At 44.3% G+C, this 21572-nt stretch overlaps 1 protein-coding gene across 2 annotated transcripts in view; it reads right to left on the bottom strand.

The window, feature by feature from the left end:
- LRGUK (leucine rich repeats and guanylate kinase domain containing) overlaps positions 1-21572 on the bottom strand; it is a 120172-nt gene that overhangs the window by 30558 nt on the left and 68042 nt on the right. For both annotated transcript variants that reach the window (XM_060108213.1, XM_060108214.1), the window contains exons 12-15: positions 18726-18822; positions 14309-14422; positions 12079-12280; positions 11356-11451 (exon numbers count right to left, since the gene is read on the bottom strand). In XM_060108213.1, coding sequence (XP_059964196.1) covers positions 11356-11451; positions 12079-12280; positions 14309-14422; positions 18726-18822 — 509 coding nt within the window. The remainder of the gene's footprint in view (positions 1-11355; positions 11452-12078; positions 12281-14308; positions 14423-18725; positions 18823-21572) is intronic.

The raw sequence follows: 21572 nt of genomic DNA, 5'->3' as shown, positions 1-21572 counted from the left end.
CCTCTTTAAAGTGATCCCCTACGATGACTCGAAACAGATGCCTCTAAGATAGAAAAAATTTCACCATTCAATGGCTCCCCATTGTCAGAAGATCAAGTTTCCAATCTCATGAGCACAGCACAATGTGCCCTTTGGAGCTACGTACACCTATAGCTCTCCTGACACCTCGGTCCAGAAGATGCTATGCCTGCTCTTCCCTCCACGCTTAGGCATATGCTGTTCCCTCTTCTGAGACCTTCCCTTCCCTCCCATCAGTCTGCTGACTGCTCTGCAACCTTGAGGACTTGGCTGAAAGGATGACTTCCTCTTGGAAGCGTATTCTGATCTAGTTCTCACATCCCAGCCTGAATTCAGTGTCCTTTCTCAGTATTCTTATGGCTTTCTGGAAAAGTTAATAAATGAGTTTCCTTCTCTATTTGATGCGAACCCTATCCTAGCGTGCTGTGGGGCCTCCAGCTGCCCTGATCACATGTAATGAACCCTCCTATCCGTGTCTCTTGAGAAGAGAGAGCTCCTTGAAGTGTCCTCACCATCTTACTCTATGTAGAAACTATCACAGTGTCTGGCATATATGAAGTACTCAATCAATGCTTGTTGGAGGACTTGAACTAACTTAAGAAAAATAAGTTCTGAAATGTTAAAAAATTCACCTTATTCATTTCGTCTTGAACAGACCAAACAAATCAGAGGGTAATTATTAGTATAACATAGGCTCTTCATTATACAAGAAGAGTCCTGCATCCTGGATTGTAAAAATATCCATTTCCTCTACTGCACTTGAAATAACACTTGACATACATACAATTTTTGTGGACACATGCTCTTTGTGTAAGATAAGACACATTTATACAGGCATGTAGTCATCAGTTACATTTTTAAAATACAGGATGCCAAACCCAGCTTAACATGTTCACATAGTAAGTACTCAATAAATATCTTGTAAATTCTTAAGAGCCGAATATTAAACTGGTTGCTTTGCTTACGGTTATTCTCTTTTATGTGAATGCTAGGGTTCACAGGATTGAACCCAATGAGTATATCTACATGTGCCCTGTCCCCAGCCAGAGTAAATGGGCTGCAGAATGGGCATCTGACCCACGCTGGGCCAATCAGAGTCTTTCCCTGAATAGAACTGTTTAAATCTTAGGACCAAGGAGCATGTGAGTTAACCCCTTTCTGGTAGTGGGAGGTGCCAGATATAAAACCAAATGTAAAATTTAAGAGCTACTGATGGTCATATTCCCTGCCATGTGCAGAAACTGATATATAGTCATTTATATCATAGAGATGAAGTCAACATGGAGCAAAAAACAGAGATGAGAAATGATAAGAGTCTTGGAGATGACAAAATTCTAGGAGATGACAAGGGTCCAGTAGATGATGAAAATACTGGAGATGCTGACAGTTCTGGTTATGTTCAGAGATGGTCCCCAATCTCTCTGAGGCTCTGCTGCCCCTCTGCCCTCCCCAGAGTTTGGCTGAGTGACATACTCCCCTCTCCCTTCTAAAAGATCCACATAAGCTGGCTCAGGTTGGATTCCTGCCACTTGCCAGCAAAAGAATCCTGATGGTATGAATAGATAAATAAAAAATGGATTCGCTTCAGTTTTCTCCCTACTAATTCTTTTAACCAGCAGGTTTGGTAGAACGAAGGCATGACCTAATTTACATGAGGTTCCCCTTCAAAGAGAGAAGGAAGGTGTCCATTTCAAACAAAGTAAGTTTCAGGCAGGATAAGCCAACGCAAATCTGAAGCCCTCCATCGCTTGTCATGGGCGTAAAAAACTTGTCCTCTTCCCACAAATTAACTGTGGGTTTGGAATGTTTGTGGGAGAGACCAAGACCCAGAAACTGCAAAGGATTCCTTTCTCAGAGTTCTTTTTGCTTCTGGACCCCTTGATAACGCAAGAAGCATGAGAGAATTTTCTAATCTAAAAGTGAATCTTCCTAATGAATAAAAGAAAGCTTAATGGCAATTCAGCACTGCTTCAGCCAGAGCCTGAAGTCATGTTGGAATGTGTCCAAGTCTGGCCACAAAGCCTCCTTGCTGGTACCAACCTTTCAGACCAGCTCTCTCTGCTGGAGCAGGGGCACCACTTGCTGGTGAACCCCACCCCAGGGCTGCTCTTCCAGGCTGCGAGGGTGAGCCACAAAAGAGGCACACATGTGCAAAGATTAACTGCCTTCTAATAATCCAACGGGGTGCCTCCCATCTATGCTGACTAGGGGTTGCAGAGGGAAGCCAGTGTACAGACCATAGCGCCCTGGCCATAGCTTTCCATTCTGGATGGCACTGCTTTAGAGGGCACAGACGTTCATGACCTGGTGGCCCCGGGACGGTTTACACCTTGGTGCTCTGACTGCCCCGAGCTCACAGCCTTCCCTTCCAGTTGCCCTGCTCCCCAGCAGACGCCTGATTCTGGGGTGCTCCCGTTTCCGGGTGCCTCTCTCTTTGGCTTGCTGCCTGGAAGCACCGTCCCCTTGGACGGAGCTCTCTCTGGTCTGACTGGTCCCCTGATGGGCTTGAGTCTCTTTGACAGGCTGGTGGGCGGGGGCCACACCATGCTGCTCTGGGGGATCCGAAGCAGCCTCTCCCTTCTGAGACCTTCCCCTTCTATGAACCTCTTTTTCTTCACCTTGGATGCTCCCTGGCAGCAGAAGCATCTGCTGCTGACTCTGCAGAGGCCCCCTCACTCTGGAGAGGTCTCCTTTGTGGGGGATGAGCCCCTGGAGTTGGTTGATCACCGCTGAGGGTAGTTATATTTTCTTGAGATAATCCTCCAGAATTGCCTCTTTTCAAAGATGGTCCTTTCTTGGACATGGCTACTTTCTGAACCAGGTCATTTGCGAGGAGGTTGGCATGGGCCTTTCTTCTGGAATAATGTACCTTTCCCTTTCTCTCTTCCTGTATCTGGGCATATTTAGACAATGGTTCAGCGTGGGATGGTTCAGGAATGGCTGGCATATGGACTTTTCTTCTCCAGTCCCCCTGAGGGCTCTGAGGAGGGCTGCAGTTAGGGTGGCTGGGGGCCTCTGGGGGAGCCGGCTTACTCTGGGATTCTGGCTGCAAGGATGCCTCATGGCCTCCAGGCCTCCACCTTTTCAGCTGTGAGGGCCCTTTAGCTGTCTCTGTGGATAGGGTTTTTTCTTTTCCTAGCTCCTGTCTGCTGTACTGGCTCTTGGTTTGGGGGCAAGGCCTGTACATCTGGAATCTTCTTGCTGGAGGAGCAGCCTGCCTTGGGAGCTTGCCTCTCCTTTGCAGGCCTCAAATCATGAGGAGCGGCCCCTGTGTTCTGAGGCAGCTGTTCTGAGAAGGGAGCGGGAATTCGAGGAAGCTTGACTGCCTGAACCTCCCCTTCCTCGGGCGGATCGGGGGCGGCCTGTGGCGCCAGCTCCTGCACCGGGGGGCTGATAAGGGGAAGCTTCACCTCCCTGACTTTCTCTTCCTGGACTTGCTGGGGACTGTGGCCCGGATGGGGGCTCAGGTTGTGTGGCTCTTTGGAATGCGGGGTGCTGGTGGGAGGAAGTTTACTGGGGTCTCCTTCCTGAGCTAGCGGGGGCCTGGGAGAGGGAGTCATAGTCTGATCTGAGGCTGTTCCGAGAGCCTCCTGTCTGCTGGGTGAGGGGAGTTTGGGTGTGCGCCTCCGACTCTGGAGAGGAACGAGGACCCGGGGCTGGGGCAGCCTGGTGGGAGCCAGCCGGCTTCTGGGAGGCAAAGCCACCGGGTCTCCCCTGTCCTGGGTCTGTGTGGTACTGGTTGCGTCCTGGGAATGTGGCAATTCTGGGTAAGGAGCATCAACCCGAACAACTTCTGCTTTGGGGATTCCCCCCTCCAGAGGCTGTTGAGAATCTCCCAGAGGTGGTCCAAGCTTCTTGGCCTCGTCGGGACCAGAAGGATCTCTTGGAGGATCGTGATGGGAACTGCTGGGTGGAAGACTGGCTGACCCCGTTTCCTCATCCTGGGTTCTCTGGGGGCTAAGGGATGTTGGGTCAGATCCCTGTGGAAGTTCAGAGCGGAGAGGGCCAGTGGGGGTTACCTTGGCCTCCCCTGATTCTTCATCCTGGTCCAGCTGAGGGCCGTGGGCTGATGGTGGGTCCGGGTGCTGAGAAGGCCCTTGGGAAGGGGTGATGGCAGACTGCCCCCCTTCACCTGCTTTCACCTCTGATGTCCGGGCCTCATTCCCAGGGAGATCTGTGGTTACTGTTTTTGAAGAAAGATCTGATTGTGGAGCATCCGCTTCCGTCCGGTTTGGGGATAAGTCTTGGGCCTGCTGGGGAATACCAAGCGCTGACGAGCTGGGCTGCAGCAGAGGCACAGCGCTGACCTGGCTATTGGGAGAGAGCTCTTTTTGATGGGCTGCTCCCTCCTGAGTCAGCTCCTGGTTCTGGGAGGGAGCTAGGCTCTGACTTTCAGGGACCTTTGCAGGAATCTGCATTCCAGAGAGATGCTCTGTTATCTGGCCATCTGCTTGCAGTTTCGCCAAGCGCCTTGGGGATGGAACCAGGTGTGCTGGCACCCCAGAGGCAGTGTTCTTGCTAGAGGCAGCTCCTGCTTTAATATAAAAAGAAGTTAGCTAAAAACATCTTAACAAATATGACGATGTAACTTTAGAAATTAATAACCAAAAAGATCTTTTCTTTTTTTTGATGCACCTGGGATCTTGAAAAGAATAAAATTACACATATCGAAGAATTTAACCGTTCCTTCTCCGTGGGGATACTAGTGCCTATAATTCACTTATTTAGTGGAATTAGAGCAATTTTTAGTCAACTGAAAACACAAAACTTTTATGAATAAACACAGAGAGGCTTCTTCACAGAACCAAAGTTTATATCTAGGTCTGAGAGTGGCCAGAAAATTTTCTAAGTGAATGAGATTTAAAATTTCACCACCTTAGGGGTCAATGCTGCTTTTCATGGTAGAAACTAGAGGATGGATAGCTAAGCCAGATGAAGTCCCATTTGTTTCCTTGTTTACTGGCCTTTTTCCTTGTCCCATAAAGAAACTGCGAGCTCTGTGAGGAGTCATGCCAGTTTACCAGTACCTAGCGAGGTGCAGAAGCTCAGCAGGCACTCAGTAAATAAGTGATGAATGGAGGAAGGAAGGAAAGAATAGATCTGATGGAATCACAAGGCACCATGGCTCAGGGAAGCTGCTCCTGAGGACCCACCATCCAAGCTGCTACCCCACCCCACCCCCAGGGCAACCACTTCTCTCCAAGTACTACCCTGGCTTCAAAAATGGGTCTCAGGGGCTTCCCTGGTAGCGCAGTGGTTAAGAATCCACCTGCCAATGCAGGGGACACAGCTTCGAGCCCTGGTCCCGGAAGATCCCACATGCCGCAGAGCAACAAAGCCCGTGTGCCACAGCTACTGAGACTGCACTCTAGAGCCCATGAGCCACAACTACTGAAGCCCACATGCCACAACTACTAGAGCCCGCGAGCCACAACTACTGAAGCCCATGCGCCTAGAGCCCGTGCTCCACAACAAGAGAAGCCACCGCAATGAGAAGCCCGCGCGCCGCAACAAAGAGTAGCCCCCGCTCGCCACAACTAGAGAAAGTCTGTGCCCAGAGGCAGAGACCCAACGCCGCCATAAACAAACAAACAAACAAACAAATAAATAAATTTATAGAAAAAAAGAAATGGCTCTCAGAGGCCACTAGGCATGCCAGTGTTGCAGAAGGGGGTTGCTTCCTTTAGTCACCACCACGGGAGCACATTCTTAGAGTAATTCTGGTCTCCTGACACAGTCGCCCCAGCAGGCACTTGTTTAGGGTAGAAGCCCTGGTATATTCTGGTGACCCGTATATCATCGTAACCCAGTCCTTAGGACACAGCTCTGAAATGCTAGTGGTCACTTCAGAGGCGGCACACCAGTCTGGAACAGCCTTGAGGAAACTAGTCTCAGCTTACTCTGGGGGAGACCTGATACTCAGAGAGTCCAAACCGCATTAGATCTCTGCGGTGAGCCCAGGGTGATCTATCCCCAGAAGCCAGCCAGGCTCCTGGCCACCAGCCCTTCTCTCCCTACAAAGCAGGAGGTGCTCGGACTACTCCGGGTTCTTCCTGAACCTCCTAGCCTGGGAGTGTACCCCGAGCACCCAGTCAAGCCAGATGTCTCCAGGGACCGGGAGGAGAGGGGGAGAAAGGAAAACCTGACCACTTGGTGGCGTTTCTGAGAGGCTGACCTGTCCGCCATTCGGATAGCCCAGTTTACAACAGTTATAAATTCAAACACAAACTTAGTCAAGAAACAAGGTTCAAATAAAATGTGAGAACAGTAAAAATATCTAGACTAGGCAAGTTCACAGAGACAGAAAGTAGATTAGAGGTCACCGGGGGGGCTGGCCGGGGGTGGGGCGGGGTGGGTGTTGGTTATTTTGCTCAATGGGTATAGAGTTTCTGTTTGGAGTGGTAACAAATATTTAAAATAGGCAGTGAATATAATTAATGCCTTTCAGGTGTACATTTAGAATGGCTAACATGGAAAATTTTATGGTTTTTTTTTTACCACAATAAGAATGTATTTATTTTAAAAAATAGAAAAATATAAGAATAGTGAAATCCAATGCTGAAGGTTCTTTCCATCTAAGCCCTCCTGGTTTCCTCTAATCAGACACGAGTTTTTCCCCCCACTTTTGCAATTTAACAATTCACATAATTTGCCAAATGACACCATGACCTTTGTTAGGGACAAAGGCACCACTTTATGGACTAGTAAATTGCTCAATTTTCCCCTATTTGACTCATCATCACCATCATCATTTTTCTCTATCATTAGTCAGAATTCTAAACAATGATTTTCAAATAAAATTTTATTTTATGATCTCTATAGCGAGAACTCAGGGTGGTGGTTGGATCAGCTTTTTAAAAGCTTTGCAGGAAGTACTATTCCAGAAATCTGTTGTAAAGAGACAAATGGAGAGTAAAGGCATGCCATAGACTGAGTTCTGAATATAGTGAGTTCTTCCTTATTTTATAGACATAATATTGTTTACTCAGGATTGTTTTAAATCTTCCTGCTTTAGAAATGAATATTACCTGCATTGTTATAGGGGGAAAAAAGACAATTCTGTACCTTAATTGATATACATTTTTAATTAACGGTAGATCTTGAGGGTTTATAATCACTCTGTACCCAAAGATCCTGAGGGTTTATAATCACTCTGTACCTAAAGTTACTATTTTATACACGTATCTAATGGAAATTTAATTAGTCTCTCCTCTGGTGAAGGTGTGCACTTCTGGGTCCAGGCTGATGGGCCACTATACTCAAATCTGGATAAACATTGGGCTTTGTTTCTTCACTTTATTCCACTATCATCATTAAGAGTAGAATTTAAAATTGCAGTCTCAGTTACAAATTAGTAACATGAAATTACTAAAGATAAAGCTATGTATTATTACTTCAAATGTTTGGCAATCATTTTCAGTTTGCACTGACACAGGATTACTGCTTCTATGAAAACAACGCCACTGTCCATCAGATTTCTCTCTGTACTGAAGCTGAATATACAGATGGACGGTCTAGCCTAATGAGGGAAAACCTCAACTCTGGAAGATCAGATTCTAGAATGTTCCATAATATTATATATAGTTGTTTGGGTTTTGTTTCTTAGAAATGGGAGTTCAAGTGATTTCTCTAATCAAGTTAATGATTATTGATGAAAGTTAGAATGCAAAACTAAGGCTTCCCATTTCCAGTCCAGTTTTTTAATTGCTCAGACAAAAAAACTGGCTTTCATAGAATCGTAAATATTTTTGATTTCAATTTTTTTACCTTTGACAGCTCAGTTATACATAAAAATTATTCCAGTATACTAAAATTATGGACTTTTGCTTCTAGGGATCCCATTTACATTTATGTAAGTTATGTAAGTCTTTATGTAGATATAACTAAACCACAGAACCTAAAATCAGAGTGACCCAGCTCAGAGGGGAGGCCAAGAGTTGAGAGCCAGCCAGGCCTGTGGCAGTGACCCTCTGGGGCTCTGGGCCCTCCTCAGGGAGTCACGAGATTCATTTTGAGGTGATTATGGCTGGGCTCTGCTCTCCTGCAGTGCACCTGATAACATCTGGCCCGCGTGTACCTCACAGCCCTGAGACTCAGAGGGGCCGCTGGCTCTACCCCTGGGCCACCAGAGACACTTACAAGTTTATTAATAAGGACTATGTTAATTACAATTTTAAAATACTTGCATAGTATCTGGCCTCCACAAAAATCACCTTATGTGCAAATTTATCCTTAAACTATCAACTGAAAAAAAGTAACTTCCTCCACAGATGAACTGTATAAATAAAATAAAGTGTTTGGCTTCTTAAGAAAACACATTAGTCTACAAATAGGAAACTTGTCAGAAAAACTGGTGTCTATTGAGGCCAATGATTTGCTATATTAAGTACAAACCTGCCCATCTACTTTTAAAAGCTGGGATTCAATTAGTCAGTAACTGGATGGACCAGTTTCAGGTATTAAATGTATCTGAGAGTGAGAACACTCTTACTTACAAATTCCATAATTCATACTTTTCATTAAATCAGACAGGTCTAACCTAATTAGTCCAAATAAGTGAAGTTTCATAAAACCCTTCAAAACAGGAGTCTATTTTCCTATGCGCACATTATCTGGTCTGTTAATTTGCCAAATGGCAGCTACAACCAGTACTCAAGTGTTCCTGATGGTTGCAGAGTAAGACAAGCTGGGGGCCGCACCCCGCCGCCGTGGAGGCTGAGTCTTGCTCAAGAACCACAGTTCAGAGGTGCCCTCAGTGCTGCTGATGGAAAACCATGCTTGTCTCCGTTGCTCGGAACTGCTCAGGGGACTGACTCAGGTTTCTCCAGACCCCCGAGGGGCTGACTTAAAAGCCATGGCACCAACTTATTAATTTACAATGGGAGATGGGCCTGGCACAGGGATGCGGCAGGCTGCTCTCACCTAGGGGACAGCCCCATGGGAACAGGTCCATGCAGGGGACCAAATTAAACATCAGAGGTTGCTGGGCTAGCAAAGATTTAAAGCAAAGGGAGCCAGAATTCCTCAAGAGAAACTTCCATGGAGCTTCCATGGAAGCCTCATTAGATACACTGTGCAACTGGACAGGCTCAGCTTTCTAAAGAACAGACCTGACGTGGAGGAGGAGGCCGTGTGGGATGAACACTACCCAACGCTCACTGGACGTCCCCCTCCGCAACACAGCACAGCCCTCCCTCCGCCAGAGGGGCCCACTTTCACAGCACGCCCTTTCTTCCGGTACTTTCCGGTTACTTGTCTCCTAGGAGACGCATCTGGAAGGAAAACCTCGGTCATTATCTGTTGGTTGTTACCATTTTCACACCGACGTCATTCCAGAATTCCATGGGCACCTGATCTGGAGAAAGTGTGTAGAACTGCAAAGCAGCACCATTAGTTTGAACTCCGGCAAAACCATGACCGGGCCTGCTTCTGCCTGGTCAGGATGCAACCCGGCCAGCAAGATCCTACGTGGACAGAGTCACAAAGGCTAAACCACACGTACACACAAAGCTGTGGAGTATCTGCACAGCAGCGGCACAGCAGCAAGAGTCTTACGTTATATTCTACATTATGTGATACGTGAATGCAGTTCAGTCCACTGGGGGGACATGCTTTTTATTATTATGATACTGGTGGTAAAATACATGTAACATAAAATTTGTCATCTTAACCATTTTTAAGTGTATGGTTCAATAGTGATAAGCACACTCACATTGCTCTGCAACCAATTCCCAGAACTCTTTCCGTCTTGCAAAACAGAAACTCTGGGCTTCCCTGGTGGCGCAGTGGTTGAGAATCTGCCTGCTAATGCAGGGGACACGGGTTCGAGCCCTGGTCTGGGAGGATCCCACATGCCACCGAGCGGCTAGGCCCGTGAGCCACAACTACTGAGCCTGCGCGTCTGGAGCCTGTGCTCCTCAACAAGAGAGGCCGCGACAGTGAGAGGCCCGTGCACTGCAATGAAGAGTGGCCCCCGCTCGCCACAACTAGAGAAAGCCCTCGCACAGAAACGAAGACCCAACACGGCAAAAATTAATTAATTAATTAATAAACTCCAACCCCCAACATCTTCTTTAAAAAAAAAACAAAAAAACGGAAACTCTGCCACCATTAAACAATGTCCCTGCTTCTCTCTCCCCCAGCCCCTGGTAACCAACCTCCTTCCTTCTGTCTCTATGAATTTGCCTACTCTGGGTACCTCATATAATTAGAATCATGCAGTATATGTGTTTTTGGTTATTTCACTTAGTAGAATGTTCTCAAGGTCTATCCATGTTGTAGCGGGTGTCAGAATTTCCTTCCTTTTTAAGGCTGAATACTATTCCCTTGTACATATAAACCATATTTTGTTTATCCATTCATCTATCAATGACTGCTTGGGTTACTTCCACCTTTTGGCTACTGTATTGTGAATAATGCTGCTGTGAACGTGGGTGTACAAAGGCTGTGCAACACCTTGCTTTCAGTTCTTTCGGGTACATAACCAGCAGTGGAATCACTGGATCATACGGTAATCCTATTTATAATTGTTTTGAGGAACCACCATACTGTTTTCCATAGCAGCCACACCATTTTACATTTCTAATTTCTCCACATCCTTGCCAGCACATTTTCTATTTTTTGTTTTGTTTTGCTTTTTCATAGTAGCCATCCTAAGGGGTGTGAAGTGGATTTGGGGGTAAAACTGTTAAATACATCTCAAAATACTCATGTACTGAAATTCTAGTTTAGGGCTTTAGAATTCCTAGATTCCAAGGAGATGCATGCATATATCCCATGTCATTTGCTGTGCATGATTCATGAGGCAGGTGGGGAGCATTAATTCCATCTAACAAGACAGAAGCTCAGAACAGCTAAGCAGCCTGTCCCAGCGGGCAGCAGGGCCAGGACCAGGCTCACATCCCCTGACCAGTGCTCTTCCACTATACTTTGTAGTGCAACAGTTTGAGGACTATGGAAATGCAAAGAAAGGGGGAGAGAATCTCTTGGATTGGGACAATGGTGTCAAGCAGAACACCACCTCAGCCCCCTTAGGAGCCAAACTTCCAGAAGGTGGAGTTCTGAACTGTGGGGCTGACCCATACCTACTATGAGTAGGTACTCCAAGGTACTGCCCAGCGTGTCCTTAAAGGACAGTCTTGTGAGGTCCATTATGCTCACCTTGACAAGCAGAGGGACTGGTCCAGAGGGATGATTCATGCAGCTTATTTGTGGGGACCAGAGGAAGTACAGGGATTAAAGAGTCAGAACCAGCTTTAGCCTGGTTGATGAGTCCCCAAATAACAACCCACAGATTTGTTTTCCTTTCCATGACAAACAAAAGGGAGAGAGCAGTACCTGTGGTTGGAGCCAAACTCTTGGCAGTTGCCTCAGACAATCCAAGGTATTCTCTAATGAGCTGACTCAGATTTTGGTAGGCAACATCCAGATCATCTACAGTAAAGAAGAGAATGTATGTTAAAGCAACAGAATTATATCAACATAGAGCCAATCTGTGGTGATGATTTTTTAACTAGATCTACTTTTATGAATACTGTGGTAGGCAGAATTCTAAGACCCAATGACACTTCACCCTTGTATAATCACCCACCCCGGCCCTACTTGAGTGTGGGCAGAAGCTGTGAACATGATGAGCTACAACTCCTGTGATTACGTTAGGTTATATGGCAAAGGGATTTTCACAAATGTAATTAAGGTTACTTATCAACTGAGTTTGGGCTAATCAAAAAGGAGATTATCTAGGTGGGCCTACTCTAATCACATGATCCCCATAAAAGGAGGTTTTCTGGTTGCAGAAGAGGAAGGCAGAGACTCGAAGCATGAGTAGGATTTGATGGGCTATTGCTGGCCTAAAGATGGAGGGGGCCATGTGGGTAGAACCTGAGAGCAGCCTCAAAAAACTGAGGGTCACCCTTGGCAGATAGCCAGCCAGCAATCAGGGACCTCAGTCCTACAACCACAAGAAACTGCATTCAGCCAACAATAAGAAGGTACTTTAGAGCAGATTTTTCCCCAGTAACCTTACACTTCAAAAATAAAACTTTGCTGAAAGTTACTGACCTGCATTGACTACTGCATCAAAATATCCTGGATATTTCTGATTAATTTTAATATAAAGGTCTACTCTGGAGACAGCAAATTCAATCTCTATATGACTGAATAATCCTTTTCTCCTCAAGTAGCCCTCATATTTTTTCTTGTCCATGGGTACCACCAGGATGTATCGAGGCTCAAAATATGAGTGTTTTAAACTTCTTACACCCTATGCATTTAAAGAAAAGATAATCAGTTAGAAACAGAGACACAATTTAGAAATCATTTAGGAGATACGTGACAACATGGGTGTAATAAGTAGTGCTGTACTGAGGAATTTATTTTACCTTTATAATTAGCTATTATTTTCCTACAAATATCCCAGGATTAGGTTACTTCTCTCTGCTCATCAAATATCACATTATCACTGGAAAAATAAGAATTTGTCCTACCTGGTTATCCTCTAACTAATCATTCTAATGCATATGACTCTTAAAAGAGAAAACTGCTAGAGACAAATAGGTATGCTCACTGCCTCTTTATTACTGAAAAGTAATTTCAATTCTACATTTCAAAAGGCATCCTTGCAGCCCCAGGAGATAGAGATCTTACCATAGAGAAAGGCTCCTCTGTTACCCTTTTGTCATCAACTTGGGCCCTTCCTGTTCCTAAACCAGCAACCTGGTTGGCTGGTTCCTATCATATCTCACAGCCTGTACCCAGAGCATGGGAAGGCCAAGCTCATGATACCCTGCTAATCAGGAGCCCACACAGCCAGGGAAGCAGTGGCAGGTAGTGCTCTGAGGATCTGGAGGGCTGGGTCAGGACTGCAGCTCTCCAGCTACTGTGACTCTGTGCAAATCCCTCAAGCTCCCTGAGTAATCAGGGTCCTCATCTGTGAAATGGAAGAGCTACTCCAAATGGACTCTAAAGTTTCTTCCATCTCAATCCTACCATCAATAATTTAATTCAATGTTCAAAATCTTTGTTTTTGAAAATTCAGGGGGAAGAAATACAGGCTCTTTTCAAAAACAATGTCTACAAGAGTCAATGACAAGGACAGTTGGGAAAAATGGTTTAGCTGGGAAGAGTCAGGAATAAAGCCTGGTTTATGGACTCAACCTCTTGGAAATGAGTAGGAGAAAAGCTCTCAGGAAGGAAAAAAGTAAAACAGGAGCCAGAACTCAGAACCATTAAACTGGAAAAAGTTAGACACAGGAGCGGGTGAGTTTCTGCACTCAAAGTTGCATTAATTTTTGTTTCTGCCTTGTCCAAGGAAGACATTTTAGGGAAAAGGTCTTTTTTTGGGCTAATTAGCATAGAAACAAAGTAAACCTTCTTAAGGATGTACAACCAGTCAACTGCAGAATGATAAGAATTGCAGGATTTTGAAGTTAGGAAAATTAATGAACTGGAAGAAACGTGACCAGTTTCACTGAAGCAAGGCAACACTTAGACCAATACAAAGGGCCAAAAAGGAATCCCAGTCTCCTGCTCTTCGAAGTCAGAGAGGAAAAAAGTTTTAAGGGAGATTCAAGTCGACAGTAAAGGAATACCAAAAAACCAATCAACTGTCTTTGAAGATCTCAAACAGTTAACAAAGCCACATATTTTTAAAACAAATGAGTAGGAAATTCCTGGTTTTACTCTGGAGTTGATTTTGGAGAGACTTCTGTATATTCTAATTACAGAAGATCACTGGGGGAAGATACTGGGGAAGAGAGAAAGATCTCCTGAAATCTGCAAGTCTAAATTGCTCAAAGCATGAAAAGATAGTAACCAGTGAGCAGCTGGAATCAAATGGCAGCAAGGCCCATGCATCTTCCCTGGAGAAGAAAGGGACAAGGTCAGTGGCAGGGCCCTGCCACTGTCCTGCGTGGACAGGGAACCAGTGCCACACCCTGTAGGAAACATTTTATCTGAGATCACTTATACAGAGACCAGTGCTCTAAAAAGAAAAACGGATAATTGAGTGAGGAAATAACTTAGAAAATAAATCCTGAGTGGCAGTTTTACTCCATAGCATTTGGGTGATGTCTAGTATTGTAATCTAACTCCTGTCATTTGAATTTTATATCTTGCTTCCCCTAAGCTAATTACAAACTTAAAATCTCACACATCTGTATGCATTCCTCTTGGGCCCAGCAGTGTGCGGCCTACACATTGTAGATCCACACACTGTAGCCCCTTCCCCAATCGCAAATATATATACACATTTATGCATTAAAAAGAAATCGATTGAATGGAAAGGACTTACTTCTATTTCCATATGAACACAGCTTGCTAAACCATCTCTTGCGATACCTTCTATGGTGTCCCTACTTAATCCATACTTGTGATTACCATAATTAAAGGTTAGAATGAATTTCCCCTGCAATGTAAGAAGTACAAAGATTTTCCTATAACAGCTGCCATCATGGAATTTAATATAAATAAAATGATTTGATGTCTTACTTTTATATGATTCCATAAAACGTATAAATATTAGCAATTGTATAAGGATGACAATGGGTTGATGAAACTTAATACCAAACTGTGATACAGAAATTCATTCAGAATTCCCAGCTGGCCAAAAAAATATGAGGCTTTTGGAAGTAATCAGCTGACCAAATGTTAGAGCAGAGTGAAGGCAGTGAAGCTTATGATAAACAGATCATTTTGCTTACTTACCCACTTCCTGCCAAACCTGCACTATAAACCTTCATTACTGAGAAAGCAAAACTAATAGTTCACCCTTTGCCTCAGCCATTTAGGCTATTCCAGTACACCAGGTCTCCCCCAAAAGCTTCCATTCTCAAGTGCCTTGCATTCCCAGATAAGCCTGAAGGCCATGAATTACAGCGACATCCATAAACCTTTGCATCCTGAGATAAGCGATGAAAAACAGACCCATCCTGCTTTTCCTTATAAACATAGCTTTTTGCTGAAACTGCCCCAAATGTATTCAGCATCAGTACTGTGTGCCCTCTAGTCATCTGAGGTACAAAAACTGCCTTCTCTCTGTATTCTGGAAGCCCAGTTCTTCCTGAAACTGTAGTCTCGTGCAAAAAAAAAAAAAAAAAAAAGAAAAGCAAGTAGAAACACATCTCTCAAAATTGTTTGAACTGGACTTCCCTGGTGGTGCAGTGGTTAAGAATTCACCTGTCAGTGCAGGGGACACGGGTTCGAGCCCTGGTCTGGGAAGATCCCACATGCCGCGGAGCAACTAAGCCCGTGCGCCTCAACTACTGAGCCTGTGCTCTAGAACCCACGAGCCACAACTACTAAAGCCTGCGCACCTAGAGCCCGTGCTCTGCCACAAGAGAAGCCACCGCAATGAGAAGCCCGTGCACAGCAACGAAGACTAGACCCCGCTCGCCGCAACTAGAGAAAGCCCGCACACAGGAATGAAGACCCAACGCAGCCAAAAATAAATAAATAAACGTATTAAAAAAAATTGTCTGACTTTTCCTTTGATGATACTATATTTATTAAACAATAAGATTTAATCTAAACTGGGACACTGATGACAACAGAAGGAATAAAAATGTGGACATCCTTGGCCACCGTGACTCCTCAGATAACATGATTTTGAAATAAATAATGAAGTGAAAACTCCCAAGGCCAAATTCCATCAATTGAAGCCCAGCAAAAGGCAGCGCCATCATTAAAAACAGTAGCAGTCAGGGGTCTCTGATGCTGCCCTGTGCCTCCTGGCCCAGATGTTCCGGAGATTTGTGTGTGTGGCTGGGGGGCGGGCTGCCTGGCGGGGGGTGTTAGAAGGCCAGGAGACATACGGTGTCCCTCAGGAGGGTGGGTCTCCGGGGGATGTGTCTGTTGCGGGTGATGAGGAAAACCCCCATCCACCATAATCAGAAGACATTTATGTCATATATTCTATAAGTTAAAGGCCCAGCAATAAATATCCTTTTACTTTACTCCCTCAAGGTCATACTATGCTCTTTGGGACAAATACTGTGACTCCTTTCCTTTTACTATCTATACTATATCTATATAGATAGACACCTGAATCTCCCGTCAGGTACGACATAGTTTATCTTGTTTACTGTGACTCACTCTGTTTTCATAATGTATATTTGAATCACTTTTCAGATATATACTATGAGTTTGTTTACTTGTGTGTACAAGGGCCTCCCTCTGTGGATCCCAAAAACATCTTCTGGAAGGATGTAAGTTTGGGAGAAATCTTGCACTGTACTTGTGTATATACAACAGGCCTTGTTCAACTGATTTGTTAAGAATTGCTTCTGGAGGGTGATACTCCTTTCACCCCTTCCTGCCTGTGGATTTCTTAATAAACAGCAATAATCGTATCTCAGAGACCTCCAGATCTGTGATCTTATTGCCACAAAAGTAGAAGAGTCTCTGCAGGTAAGTGACTGTGTATGTGGCCTTAAGAAGGGTTCATGTGTCTGTGGGCACATGGGGGAATGATCTTTGTTTTGGGGGGGGTGTGGAGTGTATATGGAAGCATGTGCTAGTCTATGTGTACCTGTCAGAGTGGAGAGGTATGACTGTCCACAGCAGGCATGCCGGGGTGGGGTGTGCCCGGGCTGTCTGTCAAAGGGTACTGTGACTTGGGAGGGGGCAGGCTGGCTAGGGGAGTGTGCGTGGAGAGGGGCTGTGTGTACAGAGGCTGAGTGTGTGGGCGTGGGTGGCTCAGCTGACAATGTGTCACGAGTTTCTAATCTCTAGGTTTGTCTCTCTTCACGGAACCGCTTCAAGCTCACTTGAAAGAAAAGAAGATCTGAAGCAAAATTCCAGTTGAATATGATGATGCCCTTACAGTGAAGTAATATATGTTAGCAGAAGCAGGAAAAATGAGTACTTCTCAAACACACAAGCACTCCCATAGAGGGAGTAAAACTAGAAGACTAAATAGAGTACAAAAGTACAGTGATTTCTCAGACTAGGAACTGAACCAGACTTACTTGATTACAGATATGATAAGGTATGAAACATCAGAGGAGCACATGGGTCATTGAGAACAGTGGAACTAAATCAAGAAAAAAATGCCCCCGACTCTAACAAGAGAAATTAACATCAATTTTGGGAACCAGTTGTCTTTCAACCCGAAGAGTCCTAAGAGAATGCTTCTTACTAATATCAAGATAACTCCTCAGGTTTCTCTTAACGGCTTTTAGAAATATAAAGTCTCAGAGTACCCTTGGTACATAAAACCGAACTTCTAAAACATAGCCCTAGGAGAGAAACTCATAAAGAATTTCTAAGATGTTCTTTTGACAAGATTAAAGGGAAAATGGCCTAGGGATTATGAGGTTTTTTCACTTGGGTTTCTCTGTGAATGCAAGAGAAAATATGCACCATGTGTAAAGCTGGTCATTCAAAATTAAACTCGTGGCAACTGCAGAGCCTATGCTTAAATGCTCCACAGTTATGAGCACTGAGGTATAAGCCAGGTCCATTATTTGGGGATGGGGCAGAGAAAGGACGGAGGATGGAGAAGGGGAGGGAGGGGAGGAGGGATGTAGCTGTAAGAGTATCACTGGTTGGGGCTTCCCTGGTGGCGCAGTGGTTGAGAGTCCGCCTGCCGATGCAGGGGACGTGGGTTCGTGCCCCGGTCCGGGAAGATCCCACCTGCCGCGGAGTGGCTGGGCCCGTGAGCCATGGCCGCTGAGCCTGCGCGTCCGGAGCCTGTGCTCCACAACGGGAGAGGCCACAGCAGTGAGAAGCCCAAGTACCGCAAAAAAAAAAAAAAAAAAAGAGTATCACTGGTTGGATGGTAATCTTTCAAAAGCAGAAGCATAGACTAGTCCTTAATCCCGTCCTTCAGGAAGCTTCAGGGAAAAAAAAAAAGAGTGGTGTAGGATTCATTTGGTGATAGAAAAAATGATAATATAAACAAAAATAAGGTCCATGGTGACGAGAAAATAAAAGCCTTACAGATTCATTGGTAGTGATGAAGATATGAGATGTTCTTTCTGTTTAACTGAAGTCATGGTGAATAAGGTTGCCCAGAGCTCCAGTGAAATGGACTAGGGCAGGGTAGTTATCCTCACCTAGGAAAGACACAGACCTCAAAGAAATGAGGAAACTTCTCCTGTCTACTGTCGAGAGCTTCCACACGCATTAATGACCTCCAGGACTTAGGACTTCCCACACAGGGATGTTATGGTGGAAGGTCAAGCCTGTGTATGTGTCCAGGGAAGACCAACTGGCTGGGACACATCAGTGTGAAATGGTGTTTAGGGTCACAACAATTAGAAAGCACCAGTGATAACAAACAGAGGGAGGGGTCTCTGGACAGAACACGCCAACCCCGGTAAGTGCTCAATTCACAAGCTTGCTGCATCACATCAGGTCTTTGGGAATTGTTTATCTTGAGTAAAATCTGATCAACAGAGCAGCACCTGATAAACACAGATCTCAAGATCTTTTCATGGTGCTCTTTCTTCCATTTTTTTAAAACGTCTATTTATTCAGTGTCATTGGAAATTTACAATATTTTCAGTGTCATTGGAAATTTACAAGATCATAAAATAAAGCAGCATGTGAACAATGATGTATCAAATGGTTTAAGAAAAAAAACAACTCAATAAGAACACATCTCTCAGGAAAAACACAGATATAATTCTCTTTCTTATCACTATTTCCTAATATTTCTACCAGAGAACATATATTTCTTGTGCATTAAATATAAAAAGCAGTCTTACCATGTTTAGCATTTCATCAAAAACTTCTTGAGAGATAAAATGATAATCAACCCGATGCCCTTCTCCAAAGTAAGGCAGTCTTGTGGTGTGACAGGCCCTGAAAACAGAATGTAGATAACCTTGTCTCTTTCTATTAATTTGAAATTCAAAATGGAAAAGGTTTTGGTGTGAAGTATGTTTTTAAAAATTAAAATTGATCCACAAAACATAAAGTAACATTATTCTGAACACCCTGAGTTCTGGCAGTGCTAGCCTACATTTACTTGCTATACTTCATAGGGATTATAAAAACTTTTGGATTATCGACACCAAATTTTCACTCATGGTTCTTTATCACCTTCTGAATCACCACCTCCGACATCACATCATAATACTTTAAGAAGTATAACGGTATTTATTACCCATATACTTCCCACCCAAGTGCTTTCATGCTCTCTCTGATCTATGGGCTTTTTCTGTAACGCTTCCCTCCCCGTTCCTCCGCCAGGTTAGCCCACTTGTCTTCAGGACTCAGTTTAAGGGTCACCCCCAAAAGGCCTTTCCTGACCCCCTGTGGCTGGGTTCTGCACCTCTTCTTTATCCACCTGGAGCCTCAGTGCCTGCCACCAACTCCTCCCAGCCCCTTATTCAGGACCCCATCTCCTCCACTGCTTGAGGGCAGAGACCAGCTCATTCCTCATTCCTGTCACACTTATCAGTACTGTGTACGAACCTCCCACGGGAAGCCATGATTCCAACACTGAAGGCATTCTCAGCTCAACCAGAGAGGCCTTTTCTGCCCACTACCTGAAATAGCATCCCTACCCCAGCCCACCACGCCCCCAATTACTCTCCATCACCCAGATTGCCTTCTCTTATCTGTTTTTTTCCTATCTTCTCCAGCAGGACATACAAATCATGAGGAGAGGACTTTATCTTGTTGATCTTATCTGCCACTGCATTCCCAATGCCTGGCCCACAGTAGGCATTTACTAAATATTTGTGACATGAATGAATTAATCGAACATGTGAAGTGGATGGCAGCTGTGATGAGCTCCATTTTAAGATGACTATAAAAATGACTTGCCCGAGGCCACAGAGCAGGCCAGTATCGGTCCCAGAACTAGACTATGGGGCTCCCATCTAGCCCAGGACTGTTGATTTCAGACCATGCTGACTTCCCAATGTTAAGTTCTGGGAACGCAAACTGGTTTTTAGATTACCCCATGGTTTTAAAACAGGAGATGCAAGTAGCTAGACACTTGACATGCTATTTCATTGACTCCTCACAAAAAGACATGAGGTAGGTGCTACTGTTTTTATTTTACAGATGATGAAACTAAGGCACAGCAGTAAAGTAACGTGACTAAGTAACAACCACAGGATGACACCAAAGTCAAGTCCTTTTAGTATCACACTAAGAGGGTACACTCACAACCTCAGAATCTTCTCCACTTCAAAGTCAAAGACAGACAAACTTTTCTAATTCATACCGCTGTTCCCCTTCCTTAAAATCAAGAATTAGCTATACTATAAATGTAAAGGTCTTAACATTACATTTAAATTGTATACACAGGAAAGAGCACATTTTAAGAGAAGGCTGTCAAAACACCATGACGTTTGTTGTGCTGTTTGCATGCACTGGAATTTCTTTATACCCCTTGGCAGGGACCTGAGACTTCCTGTCTACTGGTGTCCTTGACAGTCAGGACAGATAACTCGCTGACTTGGCATCCTGTACCACATACCCTTAGTGTAGCCTATACACACTGCACTGAATTTGCATTTTCCAACAAAGGAATTGAGTAGCAGGGATTTTTTCAGAATTTCTAAAAGGAAGACAAAGCAAAGAAGCAATCTGAAGCTTCTAGGCAGGTAAATAAAGAGATGGCTTCACTGACATGGAGAAAGCTATGACAGAACCAGCATCCACTATGGAACTTTCTATTAAGAAGGACCTAAGATGACCTGCTGTTTTTTGAATCTGTCATCCAATTTTCACATATGGAAATGTTCGCTGTGTAGTATGGTGCCCAAATATGAATGTCTTAAAAAGGAAATACTTCATAGTGAAAGCAATGTTTCATTAAACTCAGAAAAACATGACGCCAGATTTTAAACGAAGAAATTTGCTCGGGCCATCACCTTCAACATCGTTCCTCTCTCCTGTCTAAATATAATTTCAATTGTAATTTACATTTCCATGAGTTTATTATTTACTAGTTAAATCATGGTAAATTAATTAAATCATGGTTTGTAATGGGAGCCATACTCCCTGTTAGTTTCATTTAACAGACAAAAGAGCTGTGTTAGTGATTAACCCCAGAATACAACACAGGCACTAAAAGTCTAAGGGTGAGTCAGACATTCTTAAAGGCCAATTCACTGGCCAGCTGTCATTGAGGATCCTAACAAACCAAGTCCATGGAGAGGAGGAGATGATCAGGAGGGAAAGGAATCTGGAAGGCTAGGCCAAATAATGAAATATTACTAAATCCAGGAAAATGTAAGAGGAAGAAGAAACAATGTCTAAGAAGAGCTAGCAGGCAGCTGAGGAAGTAGACATTTTTTCAGTGTGATTCAGAAGCATGCAGATTTAGAATCTCAACTCTGGACCAGATTGCTTCAAGAAATAATGAACTTGTTACTGCAGATATTTAGGCAGAGGCTTGGCTGTGAGCACATCCAAATCCAAGCACATTTATAGCATGCCATATTGTTAGTAAGGGAACTCTTTCACTGGGTGCCCACAAAAGCCCAGGTATTCCTAGGGCATTTGGTAGGCAAATTAAATTGGTCCCAATGCCCAATGCAAACATATGTCAATAAATTGCTGGACACAATTTAAGAGATCACAAACAGAGAAGA

Source organism: Mesoplodon densirostris, chromosome 9 (assembly GCF_025265405.1).
Source record: "Mesoplodon densirostris isolate mMesDen1 chromosome 9, mMesDen1 primary haplotype, whole genome shotgun sequence".
In the NCBI taxonomy this organism is placed as follows: Eukaryota; Metazoa; Chordata; class Mammalia; order Artiodactyla; family Ziphiidae; genus Mesoplodon; species Mesoplodon densirostris.
The sequence above is the reverse complement of the archived record's forward strand: the minus strand, read 5'-3'. Positions and strand labels throughout refer to the sequence as shown.